Below are 20310 nucleotides of genomic sequence, written 5' to 3'. Positions count from 1 at the left end.
TTAGATGTAAGCGAAGCCGATTATAAATTAGAATGTGCTTACCTAAGAGTGTCTACAGGGATAGGGAGGTTTAGCTGTGAGGTATAGCTGAATGAAGGCATTATAATGACCGAGGGGTATCGCGCCTTGACGGTAAACTATGTGTAAACTTTGTAAAGCGAGAATTAGATGGAAAATCGAGGTGTAGAGTATGGTAATGTGGCGGGGAGTAGAGGAGGGTTGCGCGCGGCGGGCGGCAGGTGTCAGCGGGCGACCAATAGCACATTGCCACCGGCAGCAGCAGCCACAGCCGGGGTTTGTTTACATGGTGTGTGACAGGTGGACCCCATGGCGCTCACCATCCCCTCTGCCTCCTGCTGAACTCTGATAACCCCGGGGCTCGAGGAGACGCGAGGCGTGGCCCCCCACACCACACACACACCACCACCTGCGGTAGAGCACGCCGCCCATGACGGCACGTTGAGGCACGGTGGTAGAGACACACACGGACCGGCATGGGGCGCACGCAGCCCAAGACCATGTCCAGCATGTCCAGCCCCCTGGGGGTGAAGAGCCTGCTGGTGTTCACGGTGCTCATGTTAGCCTGGCTCGCCGGCTTCCTCTCCAGGCTCTTCGCCGTCATACGCTTCGAGAGCATCATTCATGAGTTTGATCCCTGGTGAGTCCCTCATGGCTAAGACTCATGTTCCTCTGGGCTGTCGGGAACTTATCCTGTCACGATAAGATTTACATATTTCTCTCCAATATCTGGAGAATTAACAGAATATTGAGCCTAGTTAAACTAAGGTTAGTTGGGTGTTGTCATTTGGGTACCAGCCAGTAAGGGGTTGGGCATGGCATTGTTTGGGTACCTTCCTATGTAGGGTGTGTACCAGCCCTTGGGGCGAAGTGCTACGTTGTTTGGGTAATCTTTCCGTAATGATGGGTACTGTTGGCTGGGTACTCTCTTTTTTTTTTTTTTTTTTTTTTTTTTTTTTTTTTTTTCTTCTCCCCCCCTTTGGTGCAGGCATAACATCAGTTGGGTACCCATTCTTATATGGGTGGACACTGCGTTGGTTGGGTAACCTTTCCTGCAGGGGTGGGCAGCTGCGTTGGGTAACCTTTCCTGCAGGGGTGGGCAGCTGGGTTGGGTACCCTTTCCTGCAGGGGTGGACAGCTGCGTTGGGTACACTTTCCTGCAGGGGTGGACAGCTGGGTTGGGTACCCTTTCCTGCAGGGGTGGACAGCTGCGTTGGGTAACCTTTCCTGCAGGGGTGGACAGCTGGGTTGGGTACCCTCTCCTGCAGGGACATGTGGCTGTGTTAGCTGGGCTGCCATGTTTCCATAAATTTTATGGTACAGTAATTGCATTGGGTTTCCATTATACACCATGGGAAATCTTCAGCAAAGGATCACACTAGCCTTTAACCATGGGCATGGTAAAGTCAATGGGCTTACTTTCTTTACACTAGGTCAAAAGACAGGGTTTAAGGGCTAGTGTGATGCAGTGATGAGGAGGATGATGAAGTCTGTTCAGTCAGGTTTTGGCAGTAGGTACAACAACATCGTACAGCATGCTGGTACTAATATTATGATTTGCAGTAGCAGTAAACTTTGCTCATAGAGTATGGAAAAAAAAAAGATATGAATAGTTTTGCTGTGAATAAATATTAAAGGATTTCCTAAATAGGCACAACCTCAGAAAAATTAGTGTTGGACAACTGTATTTCATGCAGACATTGTGCCTCTAGTGTACATGGTAACGAGGAATAATTTGTGCTTAATATTTTTTTCACTTCCTCAATTTTACCTTCCAGTATACTTCAAATGCTTTATATATATTTTTTCTATAAATGATATGGCCAATGATGTCTTCTACAATTTAGGATAAACTGATAAATAAAAACTGGCATTATCAAAAAGTGGCAAAATAATTATTGGGCCCAAATCCTTGGGTGAAACAAAAGTCTAGTCACATTTAGTCTGCTAGAGCAGGATTATGATGTATAGCCATAGTACATTATCTCAATTTACCTGAGGACTATACTATCATCTCACTAGTGGCCTTGATGAGGACAGGAAACCAGTTCCATGTTAAAGGTCCCCTCATTTGTCCTGATGACTTGAATCGGCTGGATCTTGAAATAACGTTTCGGTATTTATGGCTTCGGCAGGTAGGCAGTTCCACGGATTCATAACCTTTTGGGTGAAAAAGCATCTGCTTTTTGTTCTGCATTGCGGCTTGCTAAGCTTGAAGTTATTGCTCCTTGTATTAGTTACATCTGATCTTTTAAAGAAATAGTCTGGATCAATATCCTCCAAATTGTTCAGCATTTTAAGTTTCAGTGAAATCAGCCCTGTCACATCAGCCCTGTCATGTCTAATTTGCAGTGTTAGCCCTGTAGCCATAAATCATTACAAAAAGGGGGCTTTTCAAACCGACCAACCCAGATTTTTATGAAATTTGATAGGATGGTAAGGACATGAAGTAACTTACATATGCAAAAATGCAAAAAACTGTCTAGTACCAGCTCCAGAAAACTACTGTCTGATCGGCTTGACTCAGAAGCATTGCAAGCTCATGGAGACAATCCTGACGGAGGGAATCATTCACCATTTCTGTGAACAGTCTAGTAAAATCAAAGCCACATGGGTTTGTTAAAATAAGATCCTGCCTTACAAACCTCACATTTCTGGAAACTGTGTACAGGTATTGAAACAATGGACTCCCAGTAGATGTAGTGTATTCATGGACTTTCCTAAAGCTTTGGATAACATACTACATGAAAGATTAGAAAGGAAATGCAGGCACATGGAATAAATGGTAGAATAATAGAAGGGATAAAACAAAGGAAGCAAAGGGTCATTCTAGTCAGAAAAGAATCTGACAAGAAATGTGGTGAATGGGGTACTGCAAGGGTTCATTTTTGGGCCAACCCTTTTTATCAGAGTATACATCAATGACATAGATGAGAATATTACAAACTACATGATATTTGCAGATGACACTTAAGATTTATGATAAAGTATGAGGTAATATTTTATTGAGGCTTTATTGATATTTTATTTATAATTCATAAATATTGAGGCCTTACAAAGAGATCTGCATGAATTCCACAAATGGTCAGAAGAATGGCAAAGGCTTTTTAATACTGTACTGAATAAAAAAATGCAAGACATTGCATGTGGGGCATAACAATCCATATCAACTTCCAAATTAACAATATTACCTTGCAGCATTTTGATAAAGAAAAGGACCTTGGAGTCAGAATCCATCATTCACTGAAAGTTGCACAACAAGTGTGAGCTGCACTTAAAACAAGCTAACCAAACTGTAGGAATAGTCAAGCAGATCTTTGGCTTCAAGGTAAAGATGGGAGATATTCAACTATGTAAGTCTCTAGTGTGCCTTCACTTGGATTATTATATCCAAGCATGAAACCTCATGTTCAGAAAGACATAGCTGCTTTGGAGAAAGTTCCAACACTGGGCAACAAAAATACTTCCAAAACTAAGTAAATTCTCATACTAGGAATGGGTGAGGGCTTCAGGGCTAACACTGCAAATTATAAATGACAAGGCTGATCTCTCCAAAACTCTTATAATACTGTACTGAACAATCTTGATGACACTGATCCAGACAACTTTTTTAAAAGATCAGATACTGTATAACATAAACAAGGAACAATGGTTTCAAATGCAACAAGCCCCAATGCAGGACAGAAAACAGGAGAAGCTTTTTTACCCATAGGATTATAAACCCACGGAACCGTCTACCCGCCAAAGCCATAAATGCCATAACTACTGAATTTCAAAATCCAGCTAGATCAAATCATTTACAAGAGGGAGGACCTTTGATAAGCTACCAGCTTCCTGTGTTTGTCAAGGCCACCAGAGAGAGGCCCTCAGGTAAATTTGGGTAAATATTTATATAGCAGCAGGGTTGCCAATGTGAGTGAAATAAAACAAATTTTACTTAAAAGTTCAACAATAAAAAGTCATAACTTTGCTTCTATTGAAGTAGAACCTTCATATGTTTCAAAGATAAGGAAGCATGGTTTCATTCAAGTTAATTTTACATTAAATATTGAATTTGTTAATTTCAAGATCTCATGACATGACCTTTCTTCTTGAATGTAAATTTTTTTTGGGGGGAAAATGTCAGTTAAAATGCATTCTCTCCATAGTATAAGTTTCACTTTGGGATGGCCTCGGGGACAGGAGTAAAAGATCATGACCGTACAGGTTTTTCGCCTGTACCTGTATGTGTTTGAGTCAGGCCTGGCCTCGAGCCGGGCTTGGGGAGTAGAACTCTCAGAACCCCATCAAGCAGGTAGCATACCTCACAATCCACGAAATGCCATTGCACTTGTTTGTGGAAATTACAGTATTTGAGAATGAAATGTACTGTCATATACAACTTTGAGGAAAACTTATAACAAATCAGTGCCCTCTCTGCAGCATATAAATATCATGCATCATCGAGAACTAAAATTTGGCGTGTACAGTATGTTACTTCATGTACTCTAACATCCTTTCAAATTTTGTGTAAATATGTGGTGGTTTGGTTGGCATCTGTGATGATTTGTCATGGAAAGACCCTGAAGTTATTTTTTTCAGATCAACAGAAGTTGCTTATTTGCAGGTGAATTTATTACATTGAATCAAATGACTTACACAGTATAACTATAGGTGGTACTGTATTTGATGAACCAGTCTTCTTAATAGAATGTCACATTTTGAAGTATACTCTACCCAAGGCCAAAACTTATTCTAGAAATGGTGGTAGCTCGCAAAATTGACATACTGCCCTGTTTTCTGTTTTGGGTCCTCTGGTAGGTTAGAATAAGGGCACTTTAGTACGACAATTTCCTTGACGTTCAGAAACCTTAGGAGGATGTGCTGATTTGACAACTGATTGGATTAGTTTTTTCTGGGAAAGACGAGACATTTGGGCACATTTCCTCACTCTTCATGGCACTGTTCATCTAGCAGTAAATAGTTACTGAGGAATAGGGCAACTGGGTACCTATTCCTGGGTAAGGTTAGTCATCAACAGTTTTGTTCTATGACATGAATGTCTTCCTGTATGTGTTTTTAAAGAGCAAATGCTGATACAGTATTTTTAACATTGCCAAATTCCTTAGAAATGATTTGCTCAATACAAAGATCAACTTTGTTATCATTAAAGATTATCTTACACTCGTGTATGATAATCCTCTTAAATCTAGGCTCTACAGTTTGCATGCAGTTTGTTGTAAAGTGAAACTTTTACAGTGCATATTCCTTTTCTCAAGAGGTAATTTAATTCTTTTTACTATATCCACAGGTTCAACTACAGAGCGACTGCCCATATGGTAACGAATGGGTTTTACAACTTCCTTAACTGGTTTGATGAGAGGGCATGGTACCCTCTTGGGAGGATAGTAGGAGGCACGGTGTACCCAGGGCTCATGGTCACATCGGGCAGTATACACTATGTACTTAATTTACTCAATATCCCAGTACATATAAGAGATATATGTGTCTTCTTGGCACCTATTTTCAGGTGAGACAAGTGATGCATTTATTTTGTTCAAAAACCAAAACCTATGTAGAACGAATGTGGTTTAGTACCAAAACATAATGTTTGCATCAATACAGAGCCATACAACTCCCACCAAAGCACAGCTAACACCATCCACTTGAATTGGTCTGTGTTGACAGCATCTTGCAGAATCGGTGTTTGATCCGCAGTGGTCGAAGTAGTTAGGGACTACTGCTACACTTGAGCACCCTATTTCTGCCCTTAGTCTGTCCCCCTTATGCCTGCCACATACTATAATTATACTGGCTTTGCACTTTCTCCTTAGAATTACCTTGCTTTCCACCTGAGTAACCAGCTGACTAATATAGGTTAAACTTGGCAAGTATGTCATTAACAAAGAATATGCTCAATCCTGAAGATAATGGGTTATAGGTTAAGATTATAGGCAAAAGTCTTCACTGGATTGGTATTTACTCCTTTACAAATTGTCTTTTTAAGGTTTAGTAAATTATATTGACAGTTGACTGTTGACTGGCCATGAATACATTGTGCTGGAAGGACATGGGGCGGCTCATATTCTCCCATTGCTGGTTGTCATCTTGGATACAATTGAGCTACAATTCTGCTTGATGACATGTTCCTTGTCTTAATTTAAACACTTCCCTGGTAATACAACTTTACAATTTTATTTTTTTTCCATGTTTGGCTGTTCCCTTCTATTTTGCAGATGAGGAGTCACAATAATGAGGCTGAGGATATGATGACCAAACCACACACCAGAAGATGAAGAGACGATGACATTTCTGTCCGTCGTGGACTGTAGAGATTTCACAATCGACTTGATAATAGTCCAGGACAAACCAAAACGGTGTCGTCTCTTCATCTTGTGGTGTGGGGTTTGGTCATCATCCCTTCTGCCTGTTTGTATTGCTGGTTATGGGCAAGTCTCACATCTTGGTGCTTCTCAGACATGTTATGTAAACCTTGTTGTGTAAGTCAAGTGCTTCAAATGCTTTGATGATTATGGTATTGAGTAGGAGCTGGGTGTTCCATCTTTGTGATATATTCTGGTCAATTTGAGAACATAATTGAGGAAACTGCAGAAAATGTGTTGGCTTGTGCAAGGCAGCTCTTAATTCTACCATATCAAACTCTTGTACGCATGTCTAACCTATAGTTAAAACAGTCCGATCATCCCATGTCGGTAACTTTACCTGGTAATCTGTAGCATAAATCAACAACCTTGTATCGAAACCAGTGTTTACTCAGATCTTTGTTTCAACTAAACTTACCCAATTTGTATCTAGTAAGAGAGGGAGTCCAATGTGTGTGTACATGGCGAGAGAGAGGAAGTGTGTTTTGAGTGAGAGTAGCACATGCAAAGTAATGGGGAATGGGGCTAATTTTAATCGGCTTTAATGTGAATATTTGTGTGAAAAATGGGAATTTTTTTTCACTATTGTATGAAGTTGTAGAGCTCTGCTGTGAATGGTTTTGTGATATAGATGGTTCAACTATGGACAGAGGTCTTCTTAAGTTCTTTTGTAATGGCCTGATAGGTGGGACAGTAAACACACAATATGATCAATAGTAAATATATTTGCTGTAATGGTTATACATAGTGGTTGATGTATATCAGGTGTTGACATGTTGAGCCATAAGGTGTATCTGTAGACTGTGGGTGGCAGCTGTAGGCCGAGTCTGTCTGGTGAAACATGAACCTTAAAATTAGTTATCATGTACTGTATTAATAGTTTCGTTCAGTGTTGTCAGTCTTCAAGTGATTTAAGTCTTTGTGTTGGTGTTTGAATACCAATGTTGTCCATATGGTTTCAATAGTTCAGTGGTGTCTCATAAGTCATAGGCCACAAAATAATTTAGATGGACTTTAGCTCCTGGTCCCCTGTCAACATATGACAATAACCACAGTTACCTGGCAAACGAAGATCTTCACTGTATACTTATTTTTATATTGTTTTTACTTTGGACAAATTCTTTATTTTTGAATGTACAATATTTCACTTTTTTTTTGTATGGTCCTGGCTCCTATCACCCTAAGGCTGTCAAAGGTCAGAATGTTGACCACTGCCTCAACCAAAATAAGGGTAGATGTATATATTTTGTATATTCCATCCCTTTGAATACAGTTCTACCATTTTGTAAGAAAAACTCATCAAATGAAATGGTTTCCATCCTATCTCCCCTTCCTTCCCCAACATGGCAGTCAAGGGTGACAATTTTGATGCCACCTGCACTTTGAGTTAATTTTACAGTTTCCCGTATAGTTCTAGTTTTTTCTTTTACATTTCAAATAAGAAGTGTCATTTTCATATTTTATTAATCATTATTAAAGTATAAATGGTAATACAATAGTCTTGAACAAAAAATTAACATGCCATAAAGTGATTACCAGTAATGTAAATAAACTAATGTATCTTGTAAATAACATACTACAATGTATGAAAGAATAGCAGAAATTATGTAATTACCTGGTTAAATAAAAATAATTACAAATAGATGAGAAGTTTTGAAGGAGGCATTCTTGCAGATTTTTGGCGCAACTGATTGGGATTGCATTAAGTTTTGTCACGGACAGATAGCTTCAGGCACCCATTTGGAAGGGTGGAGGACCTTGATGAACTTTTTTAGGATTTGGAAAGGTTTTCTAGGCACATGGTATGAAATGATCCATTGTATCATTGGCCTGACTTTCATGGGATGACTGAGAAAGGTTTTCTAGGCACATGGTATGAAATCATCCATTGTATCATTGGCCTGACTTTCATGGGATGACTGAGAAAGGTTTTCTAGGCACATGGTATGAAATCATCCATTGTATCATTGGCCTGACTTTCATGGGATGACTGAGAAAGGTTTTCTAGGCACATGGTATGAAATCATCCATTGTATCATTGGCCTGACTTTCATGGGATGACTGAGAAAGGTTTTCTAGGCACATGGTATGAAATCATCCATTGTATCATTGGCCTGACTTTCATGGGATGACTGAGAAAGGTTTTCTAGGCACATGGTATGAAATCATCCATTGTATCATTGGCCTGACTTTCATGGGATGACTGAGAAAGGTTTTCTAGGCACATGGTATGAAATCATCCATTGTATCATTGGCCTGACTTTCATGGGATGACTGAGAATTCTTGAGTTGTAAAAGTGACTGCTGCAGACCAGCAAGATTTAGTCCGAGAGTGCAAAAACTGACCCTTGTCCAGGTAACATAAAAACCTTTAGAATATTATGTAATATTTAACCAGCTCCTCTGGAAGTTAAAACCGGAGTCTTGAAGCTACTTTAGTAAAGTAATTAAATAATGCAACCAACACAGGTGAAAAGAGTGAGTGTTACTGTAACTTCTGAAGTAGCTGCTACAGGAGAAATGTAACCCAATGCAGGAGGTCAAAAATTGCCTAGAATGCCTCGTTAAAAATTCCACACACCTTATACCTATAATGATTTTTCCTTCTTTGTTGTGTACAAGGCAACACGCTATGCATGTGTTATATACTGTGTGTGCAAAGTTTTTTTGGTGTGTACATATCTTGCTCATTCACCATTGATAGATAATATTATTAAATTTTGATAATTATTCTTGGACACTTATGGCCTGGTATCGAGTTATTTGACCATATTTTATAATATAATCTAGACTAAAAAGATCTACAGTAATCTGAAAATATAAAATTAAGCATTTAAAAATAAAGAGCAGATCTTTTCATGATTTAGAACTGCCATGTAACCTTGGTGGAAGAAATATTTGTTTTTTTGGGATAGGGGATAAAGCAGAATGATGAAAGGATAAAGTTGTTCTGATTTTCTATTCTTGTCTTGAGAAATTTGATTTTTAGCTTTTTGTTCAGTAGTAGTAATCGTGCTTTTTATTTTAATCACGTATGAAAATAGTTTATCTTTTTTCTGATTTAAATGCATATTTCTTCCAGTGGTCTAACAGCAATTGCCACCTATTTATTAACCAAAGAAATTTGGTCAGCTGGAGCTGGCCTGTTTGCTGCCTGCTTTATTGCCGTTGTCCCCGGCTATATCAGTCGGTCGGTGGCAGGGAGCTACGACAATGAGGGGATTGCCATCTTTGCCTTGATGTTTACTTACTTCCTGTGGGTGAGTATAGGATGTCTGTACAGTAGTGGGAAAATTGTATTCTTGTAATATTAGCTTAAATAAGGTTCATATTTTTGGAGTTTTGTAGGACAATGTTGTTGCTTCAGACCTAGTTATTCATAGAGAGCAACACTCGTGCTGGGAAGACAGGCCACCACTGTCATACAATGCTCTGAAACTACCGACAGTTTTGGCCTCCACTACTTTCTCACTTAACTTGTTCCAACCGTTTACCACTGTTTACAAAAGAAAACTTTCTAATATTTTTTTGGCACCTTTGTTTCCTTAATTAATTTGAATCTATGACTTCTCGTTCTTAAAGCTGCTGGTTTCAGGAATTCTTCTTTGCCAATTTGGTCATTACCTGTTTTTTGTAGGTGGTGATCATTTTGCCTCTTCTATCTTCTAGCTTTGGCATATTTAATGCATCAGCCTCTTTTCATAATTCTTGTTTTTCAGTTCTGGAAGACATTTGTAGCATGCCTTTGCACTTTTTCCAGTTTATTGATAATGTTCTTGAGATATGGGCACCATACAACTGCTGCATATTCCACTTTTGGCCTCAAAAGTCATGAGCAGTTATTTGAGCATTTCACCATCCAAGTAATTAAAAGCTATTTTGAAGTTGGAAAGTGCAGCATATGCTCCTCACACAATGTTATTTGTGTTCCTCTGGTGACATTCTATAATTCAGAAACCCCCCTTGATCTTTGTTTTTTTTTTGTTTAAGTTCATTAATTCCTATTCACATAATTTGTAGGATGTGTGGGGTCTATTTTCTCCTATTCCACATTCCATAACATGACATGACATTTATTGACATTGAATTCCATTTGCTGTATGGTGCTCCAAGAACTTGTGTAGGTCATCACACTTTTTTATTTTATGTAGGTCAATTTGAAGGGCATGGCAATCATCTACGTTTCCTATCTTCTTTAGTAACTTAGCATCATCAACCAACATGTTCATATAATTCTGTATCCCCTTCTGGTAGGTCATTTGTGTAGATGATGAACATTGCTAGTACTAGTACTGAACCCTGTGGTACTCTGTAACACCCCACCAGTCAGATATGGTGCCTCTGATTACTATCATCTTTTTGAAGACAAAATCTTTCATCAATGTCGGCAGTCTCCCTGTCACCTGAAAACAGCATGTTCCAGTTTCCTAAACAACCTCTTGTGTGGGATGCTCAAAATCCTTTTCTAGGGTTCCAGATGTATACAGTTTACCCAGCCAGCTCTCCTGCAGAATCTTTATGATTCTGTCGTAAAACTAAGTAGATTTGTTACACAGGATCTTCTTGTTCAAAAAACCATACTGTCTGTTGTCATTACTCTCCAGGTGTTCTACCCATTTGGCTTTAACTATTGTTTTTAGTGTTTTGACTACCACACTTGTTAATGATACAGGTTTATAATTTAGAGGGTCTTCTACCATTTTTGTAGTGTGGACAAACATGGCTGGAATATCTGTTGAAATGGAATGTTGCACATTCGTTCAGCACCCAAGATGAAATTCCATCTGGTCTAACAGTTTTATTTCTTCCACGTCCCTTGAGTAAATTTTTCACGTCATCTTGACACACCTCTATGTACTCTGGGGTTTTCTGTGTATGGCATTGTCTGGTTCTCCTCATTTTGCACCCACATACTTTAGAACTGTTTATTTAGTGTTTCACATATTTTTCATTCTCTGTGAACCTGTTCCCTATTCTCAATCTCTGGATTTTATCATTTACATGCAGCTTGCTTTTAATGAACTTACAGAAAAAAAAAAGGCCTGGCTCTATTTAACATTTGTCTGCTACCTGCTTCTCGGAGTTCTTTTCTGCCTCTCTCCTCATTGCTGTGTATTTGTTTGTTGCTTGTTTGAAGTGCTGGTATGTTTAATTAAGGGTTAGGCCTCATCCTATATTGTATCCATTTTCTTGTCTTTTCCTTTCTGGCCCTCTTGTGATTTTTGTTGGACCAATCCTGTTTCCTAGTTCTACATCTCTGTTTTGGTATAAATTTTATGTTTTTATTATATATTTCACAAAATGTGTTTGGGGGGGAGAAACTAGAAACTTCATAGAGGTACAAGGAGCGTAATTTTCCAAATTTGCCCAAAAATGCAATAAGTGAAAACTCTTTCGATTTCAATCAAACTTTTTTGACAAGTTGTATATGAAAAGGGTTTCATCTGGTCCCAACCCGTCCTCTTAAAAATGTCACTTTTCGCTTGTATGCGCACTATGGCCAAATTTGGACGTAATTTGAAATGAAATCGACTCACAAAAGTGACGTTCTGTTCCGTTTTCTGTTTGAGTCGTCCGGCTTACTCTGCAAGGTTAAAAGAGGCAACTTTCCATTAACGTTTTTCATACCGTTTTGAAACTTTATGAGAATTTCCTGCCCACCTAACCTATCAGAGGACCCTGAACTTACTGTTGTTGAAAAAAAAAAAATCCTAAATTTAATTTCATTTTTTTTTTTTCATTTTCAAATTACGTCCATATTCGGCCATACGGGCAAACGGCCAAAAGCGACGTTGTTTTTAAGAGGACAGGTTGCTGGTCCAAGTCTCAGCATAGTAGCATAAATAGGAAGGGAGAAAAAAAATATTGAATTGTCAAATTTTCTAAAATGGTCAAAAACGATTATCAAACAAAGATGTCAACTGAAATCATGTCTATGATTCTCAGCTATCACAATAGCATATTAAAAACAAATTATAATTAGTTTTATTAAAGAAAAATTTTAGTTAAAAATAGTCAGTTTATTTTTTTTTATTTTATCTCTTGTTTATAGGGCGATTTGTTATACTCAAAATTCTGTCAGTTGAAATGTAACCAATCACAGGCAAGTAGGCCTCTGACGTCATGACAGACAGAGGAGCATCAAGCATGCTCCCAGCAGCCTCAGTTATCCTCACAGACCCAGAGTAGGTGGACCTCGGCTGGCCAGTTATACACCTGTTTGCCTCACTCAATAAATATATACAGAAGCGACTACTGTGTCTACATTCTACCCGAACAAGGCGAACGAATACTGGTAGCAGCAGTGGGATCCAGAAATTTTTTCTGGAAGCAAAAGTTCCAGTACCCAGCATCGCCTCGTGTTCCAGCCAAAACCGCCGCCACCGCCACCGCCATAAGCCGCCATCCTGCCACCCACGCATCAAATATTGTGCCAGACCGGGGTCCTGCCATCAACCACTACTCCAGGCTAACGTTTTAGAAGTAAGGGTCAATATTTTCCTGTGAGAACGCTCACTCATCAGTGAGGAGGAAGGAAGCTTCCCGCGCCAGCCATTTTTGAACCTCGCGCCACCACGTGGGAACCACCTATTACACCCACCACCACCACCACCGCCACCCAAGCTAACAGTATCAAGCTTCGTGAGGGTGCAAGCTACTGCAATCGTCGTCAGCCATCGTCGCAAGTATCAACTGGTTATTCCATCGTCGCAATATTGTCGTCGTCAGAATTTATCTTCGTGCTTCTAGCGTGAACAGTGTGGGGTCCCTGAGTCTCGCGCCACCGCCGCCAGGAGCGCTGCCGTCGCATCCAGTTTGTAAACACGCCTCACATGGGCCTCTTCCGATCTTCACGACGCTTCTCCTACTTTGGCTACTGGTGATCCTCATAAATTACAACCCTGAGATAAGTAATTGCTAGTTGAGAACAACGTGCCAAGTGTTAAAAAGTGACTTATGTAATAATTCCCATAATATCCTGTGAATTAACCATTCAGTGACTTGTTAAATATTGGAGCCGGTTTAGTACTCCAGAGGCCCACAGTTTCTCTGAGACATTTCAATATTCCCTGCATATGATTCCATTATTCATTAATTGTTACTAGTGTCATTACTGAATTCAAAGGTGAGAGAAGTAAGAAATAATTGTTCTAGCAGTTTATTTTTGCATAAAAGAAATTTGTTTTTGAGATTTCCATAGACAATAGAACATAGAAATTTTTTTTTTAATTTCTCCAGACCTAACTTGAAATTTATCCTTTAAGCATTTTATTTTAAACTTTTACCATAGGAGTTATATACATTCCTGTGTCCAGTTTATGTGCTACATCCATATTTCTTGCATTGCCACTTGTTGTGTTGAATCTTTTTAATGAAATTTTGCAATTGCATTTCCCAGTTTTTATTCTAAATTGCTGTGCTTAGTCTGGTTTAATTAATTTACATACATCTAATTCCAGTCATTTTTTAATGAAAGATTGCTAAATTTAGTTTACAATTGCTTGTTCTTGATTATTTTCTTGCCTAGCCCAATTTAATAATTTTATTTCTGCCATTTTTACTTTAGCCAAGTTGATATTTTTTGTGTTTATTTTTGTGTATACTATTTCTGATGCCAGGTGCACTTAATTATAATCTGCGTTCAAATATTACTTCCACGGCTGTGACAATGCCTACCACTGTTGAAACCCCTTCAGAATCAATGGGAACAGTTGCTCGTCCCAATGGCCAGAGATCAGCTCAGGAAATGGCTATTCCTCTTTTTGCTGGGGAATCGCGTTTATTAGAATCATGGTTTAGTAAGGTTGAAGCGAAAACAGTTGCACGTTTTTCTAAGCCTACTGATGCCGAATACTTAGCAATTGCACGGTCAGCCGTGGACACAACCAAAGGTGATGCACGTTTTGTTGTTGATGAGAAAGCCATTGTTAGCCTCCAGTCTTGGCCTGAATTTAAGGATTTCTTTCGCCGTCGCTTTGTTAATAAAGGAGACCTTGACCCATATAGGTTAGTCAAGAAAATTGCCAATGCCACCATGCAGCCTGGTGAATCGTTTAATGCGTTTACTAGCCGTCTCGATCAGTATCTGTATGCCTTAGTTTCTGCTATGAATAATTCAACTTGGTTAGATAAAGACAATAATCTGTCCCCTGAGGCTATGGCCAAAATGATAGCATTTGGTACTTTAATGCATTTTGCCCCCGAGCATACAAAACCAATCGTTGAGCAACAAAATTTTGGTGTTAAACATGAAATTGGTGAAGTATTTGAGGCTATTAACAATGCCGCAGATAAACTAGCTCCCCGAAGTGCTCAACTGTTGCCACCCTCTGATGCTGTAAATGTAGTTACAAGCTCTCAGCACCCTCCCACAAATTCTCAAAACTCTTGGTCGCAGAAGCGTACCCATGCTCGTAGCCCCCAGTCAAATTCGCCGCCTCATAAAATGCCGAAACGCCATAGTCCACAACCATCCACTCCCTCATGTTGGCATTGTGGTAAGAGTAACCACCTTGCAAGGGACTGTTGGTCCGCCCCTAGATCATCACCTCCTAGACAATTCTCTCGGCCCCCTCATCAATCTAATCATTCTAGGCTTCCATATTGCACGTACCATAAACAAGTTGGTCACCACACTGCGGATTGTAGAGCTAGGCAAAGGACATCTCCACCTCGTAACTCCCATGGTCAGTCTTGGCGAGGCTCACAGCGTCCAAGACATTATCAGAACTCTCGTAATTACAACTCCCAGCCCAGCTATAATGCAATTTCAAATTATAATGCTCAGTCACAGAATGCTGGAGCTCAGAATGTTCACTCCATGTCGTCGGGAAACCCCCAAGGCCATCCGCTAACCAATTCAAGCTAGCCAATCCTAGTGTCCTCCCTGTGTATTCAGTAGCTACCCAAAATAGATTTGGACACTTGACAGAGGAGGACACTGACTCTAGACCAGTTGTAGATGTTGACGGATCCACAGTAAATTTGACACAAACAAGACGCAGATATCCCAGACAACATAAGTCAAAAATAGTAACTTGTCCAGTCTCAAGTGATGGTCCCCTTGTATCAGCCATTGTACATGGTAGAGTTTTAAAAGTTTTTCTTGACTCAGGTGCAAAAATTAATATTGTCAAGCCCTCAGCTCTTAGAGACATTGAAAGTAAGCACCCTACTATTTTAAAACAGTCACACATACCTTTTCTAAGTGGTATTTCAGGAAATAAAGTAAAAGTTCAGGGTGAAATTGACCTCCCACTCAAGTTCAATGATGTCACATTGTCTATAACATGTTTAGTTGTTGACATTATTCATTTTCCTGGAGACATTCTCTTAGGTCTGTACACCATGATTGATGAAAATATTGCATTGTTTCCCCATCGTTGGAACATAAGTATCAAAGACCATGTCATACCCTTGTGTAGCATGTATCGACAGGGCCACGAGTTCAACCTTCAATCAGATTATGTTAATTTTGTTGACACCCGCCTTGCTAGCGTAGGTTTGTCAGATCATTGTCGTGGTAGCATACCCGAGAAAACAGGCACTCGATTGAAGCATAGTAGTTGTACAGTTGTTAAGGAGAATGAGTATCGGGACTTTCTGGAAGGGGACGCCCTAACGGATTCTCGTTGTCTCGCTCGCCTGGCAGCTTCCATCTCTGAAGTCAGTGGTTCCACGGCTACTGACACTGTGCTACACCCTCATTCTCTCACCAGAATAAGAGTTAAGGTTCAGGGAGTGCCTGAGTTGTCGGATGTGATTGCGGAAAGTGAAACATGTAAAGTGAATGGTACATTTGTTGAACCCTCCTGGCACACAGTGCAGGATGGTACTGTCTCACTTTTTATCGCGAACACAAGTAATGCCGATATCCATCTCCAGTCTGGTACCCATGTTGTAGATTTTGCCCATTACTCGTTACCGGTGCGAGTTGTGGATGATGTCTCCATGGATCATACTGTTTGTACACTCACACCAGGAGAACAGGGATCTCAGCCAGAGGTGCAAGCGCAACACCTCAGTCCTACTGATTTTCCTGACTCTGTGGCTCAGCTTTTGAAAATTTTGAACAAGAATAGAGCTGTTGTTGCTCTACCAGGAGAAAAATTAGGTCTCACTCCTCTTATTACACATAAAATTCCCCTTGAACAAGGAACTACGCCTATTTATGTACCAGCTTACCGTCTTCCCCATTCTCAGAGAGCAGAAGCAGATAGACTTGTAGAAGAAATGTTACAGAGTGATGTAATTGAATCGAGTAATTCGCCATGGAACGCTCCATTGATTCTTGTACCAAAGCGAGATGGGACTTGGAGACCTGTAATCGATTATCGCAAGCTTAACAGAGTAACAATACCTGATCGTTTCCCACTTCCAGTTCTCAATGATTTGTTGCAAAGTATTGGTCGAAACAAAGTATTCTCAACGTTAGATTTGTTGCAGGGATTCTGGCAAATCCCCCTTGATGAGGAAAGTAAACAATTGACAGCCTTTAGTACTCCCAATGGTCATTTTCATTTCAAAAGAATGCCGTTTGGTTTGCGTAGTAGTCCAATAACCTTTTCACGGCTCATGACAAATCTATTTCGTAGATTGATAGGAAGTACGCTTCTAGTTTACCTTGATGATCTCATAATCATGTCGCAAGATGTTCAGACTCATTTCCAGAACCTTGAAAAAGTACTTGCAAAGCTCGCTGAAGCTAATTTAAAAATAAAGCTTGCAAAATGTTCATTTTTAAAGCAAAAGATTAATTTCCTAGGTCATACAGTTACACCTTCAGGTATTACATTGAATGAATCAAAAATTATTGCTGCCCGTGATTTTCCAACACCTCGTACCGCAGAAGCCGTAAGACAGTTCACAGGTCTTGTAGGATTTTATCGTTCATTTATTGCTGGATTCTCTATTATAGCCGCTCCGCTTTACAAGTTGCAAAGAAAAGATGAACCCTTTGTTTGGGGAGAGGCCCAGGATCAGTCATTCAAAAAACTCAAAGCAGCCTTGATTTCGTCACCTGTCCTTAGGTATCCAGATTTTTCTAAACCTTTTACGTTGGTTACAGATGCTAGTGACATAGGTCTAGGTGCTGCATTACTTCAAACAGAAGGTCACAGAGATCACGCAATAGCTTATGCTAGCCGCACATTATCCAAAGAAGAGAAAAATTATAGTGCAACAGAACGAGAAGCCTTGGCAGTTGTTTGGGCACTTAAACATTTCAAGGATACAATTTATAATTACCCAGTTCATGTTCTTACAGATCACCAACCATTAATTCCCTTGTTCAAAAATAAGAATCCAGTTGGAAAGTTTGCTAGATATTTGCTCACAATTCAAGAATTCAATCCCACATTTGGATATATTCCAGGAAAGCAAAATGTTGTAGCCGATGCGTTTTCTCGACACGTAGCTGCGATTCAGTTAAATTACCCAGCATTAGATGCTACAGTAGTAGAAACGGAACAAAGACAAGACCCCATATGGGCACCCGTCATTAAATTTTTGACTAAGCAAGACACTCGCCCGATTCATAAACCGCCAGTACCATTGAAAGAACTAGTTATGTTGGACAATTTACTGTGTAGAGTAGTAAAGCTAGGGACAGCCTCGAGGAAATGTTGTCAGTTAGTTGTTCCAGCTGTCTTGGTACCAACTGTGTTAAAAATTATCCATGATGCTCCTGCAAGTGCACATCCAGGAAAGGATCGTACACTCCAACAAGGTCGATTGAAATATTTTTGGCCAAAAATGGCTAAGGAGATTGCTCATTATGTTGACAGATGTTTAACTTGTTTACAGCACAAGGGACATGTTTCAGGACCTAATCCAATTCAGGTGTACCCAGCAACTAAAGCTCCTTGGGAACGAATATCGATGGATTTATTGACAAATTTTGCGGAAACAGAGAAAGGGAACAAACATTTGCTTGTAATGGTCGATAATTTTTCACGGTTTTGCGAACTAGTTCCTATCCCGAACAAAACAGCAGAAACCATAGCCAGCGCATTCCATGACCAAATAATTTGTAGATATAGTATGCCTAAAGTAATCCTTTCAGATAATGGTCCGGAATTCAGTAATAGTATTCTAACTAGCTTGTGTGATTTATATAACATCAAAAAATGTAGCATCATGCCTTATCATCCGGCAAGTAATGGACTAGCTGAACGTACTAACAGGAAAGTGTTAGATGCCTTGAGAGTCACGTTGAATTTTGATAACAACAATTGGGATGATTTTATACCCTTAATTCAGTGTGCTATAAATTCTTCAATTAATGTTTCTACTGGTGACACACCTCACGCTATTCTTTATGGTACAGGTAAGATCCTCCCTAATGAATTGATTAACGTACCTCCTACTCCCTTATATAACGTAGATGATTTTGTTCAAGTGAAGCGTAGACAAATGCAATTAGTATTCAAGAAAATACGAGAACAACTGTCCAAAGCAACAGCCGAGTTCACTCTAGCAAGGAATGCACGAGCTAAACCCAATAAAATAACTATTGGATCTGTAGTAATGATACTTAACCAACACAGGTCTGGTCCTATGTACAAGTTAACTAAGAAATTTTTGGGTCCATATAAGGTAATCGAGCTTATTAAAGGTAACAAATACAGACTTAAGAACTTGTTAACAGGAGAGTATATAAATGAGCATTTAGACCACATGAAGTTAGCTAAAATGACTGTTGACGAGACTGATGAGGAAGATGACAATGAACTTACCCAGACAGATACTCCTACTCGGACACCACCTTCTGTGGTTGACAGACCACTTGATGTTCAGCAACCCCATACTAGCAATTATAATCTTAGATCTAGACCTCTCGTTTCAACCGTGCACTCACCACATGTCCATTGGCTAGATGTTAACGAGGATATCTCTCAAGATGATAGTTTGTCACATGAAGTTTCATCTGTTCCGGACCTTCAGTCAGAGCCAGAGTTGTATAGTGCTCTGGATGAGCTAGGTGTAGATATCCGCAGAATTTATAATTGAATGCACTCTGTAGTTATTCTGTTTGTTTTGAAAAAAAAAAAAAAAACTCAATTGCAGTATTTCTACCACATGTGTCTTATTATTACCATTATATATAATGTATAGTTTTTCTCAACTTTATTTTGTTATGAATTAGATGCCATTGTCAAGTCTACTACCATTTGTATTTTTACAGTGCTTGTCATAAGAGTTATTATTGTTCTAGCAACCACATTGTGGCCAGTGAATCCTGACTGCTATCACGCAGATGTTAGTCTTCTTGATCCAGGTCTTGTATATGCTTGTAAATATATTGCACATTATATATATTGTACATTGGTCTTGTAAATATATTGTATATTTCAAAAAAAAAAAAAAAAAAAAAAAAAAGAGAAAAAAAAAAAATTATCTATCTTGAAATTCAATTGTGGTTGTTAGGTCAGAACTTTGTTCTATTAATGTAATAATTGTTTAATTTTGTATGGTTTTCAAGCATATGCCATTGACACATGTTAATAATTTTGTTTAGGCAATACCTTGGGTTGTATTGTTCATATCTGATCAGTAGACATACACATGTTCTTAATACTCTGATTTAATCAAAGCATTGTTACCATGATTTTCACCTATTATGATGAATTTTTTTTTTGGTGCATATATGCCGAGTTGTTTGTATTACGCACACCTGATCTTCTTTCAATGTTTTATTATGCAAATTTCACATGTAAGCCATTATTGTATGCCACCGAGGTCCTTTCAGTATCATTGTAACTATATAGCTAGCCAGAGCTTGTCGACAAGGGACGTCGACTTGGTAGCGTGTCCGAGCGGTGTTATACTCAAAATTCTGTCAGTTGAAATGTAACCAATCACAGGCAAGTAGGCCTCTGACGTCATGACAGACAGAGGAGCATCAAGCATGCTCCCAGCAGCCTCAGTT

General features: G+C 39.3%; 1 protein-coding gene across 2 annotated transcripts in view; it reads left to right on the top strand.

The window, feature by feature from the left end:
- The first annotated feature begins 237 nt into the window (after positions 1 to 237).
- The window catches only part of Stt3B (catalytic subunit 3B of the oligosaccharyltransferase complex), a 52516-nt gene continuing 32443 nt past the window's right edge, over positions 238 to 20310 (top strand). The window contains exons 1-3 of one of the 2 annotated variants that reach the window (XM_045750988.2): positions 238 to 658; positions 5309 to 5527; positions 9463 to 9640. In XM_045750988.2, coding sequence (XP_045606944.1) covers positions 495 to 658; positions 5309 to 5527; positions 9463 to 9640 — 561 coding nt within the window. In that variant the 5' untranslated portion in view covers positions 238 to 494. The remainder of the gene's footprint in view (positions 659 to 5308; positions 5528 to 9462; positions 9641 to 20310) is intronic. The other variant, XM_045750986.2, reaches the window with a different exon arrangement.

This window comes from Procambarus clarkii, chromosome 52 (assembly GCF_040958095.1).
Source record: "Procambarus clarkii isolate CNS0578487 chromosome 52, FALCON_Pclarkii_2.0, whole genome shotgun sequence".
Taxonomy (NCBI): Eukaryota; Metazoa; Arthropoda; class Malacostraca; order Decapoda; family Cambaridae; genus Procambarus; species Procambarus clarkii.
Note: the sequence above shows the minus strand (reverse complement) of the source record. Positions and strands in the feature narration are given on the sequence as shown.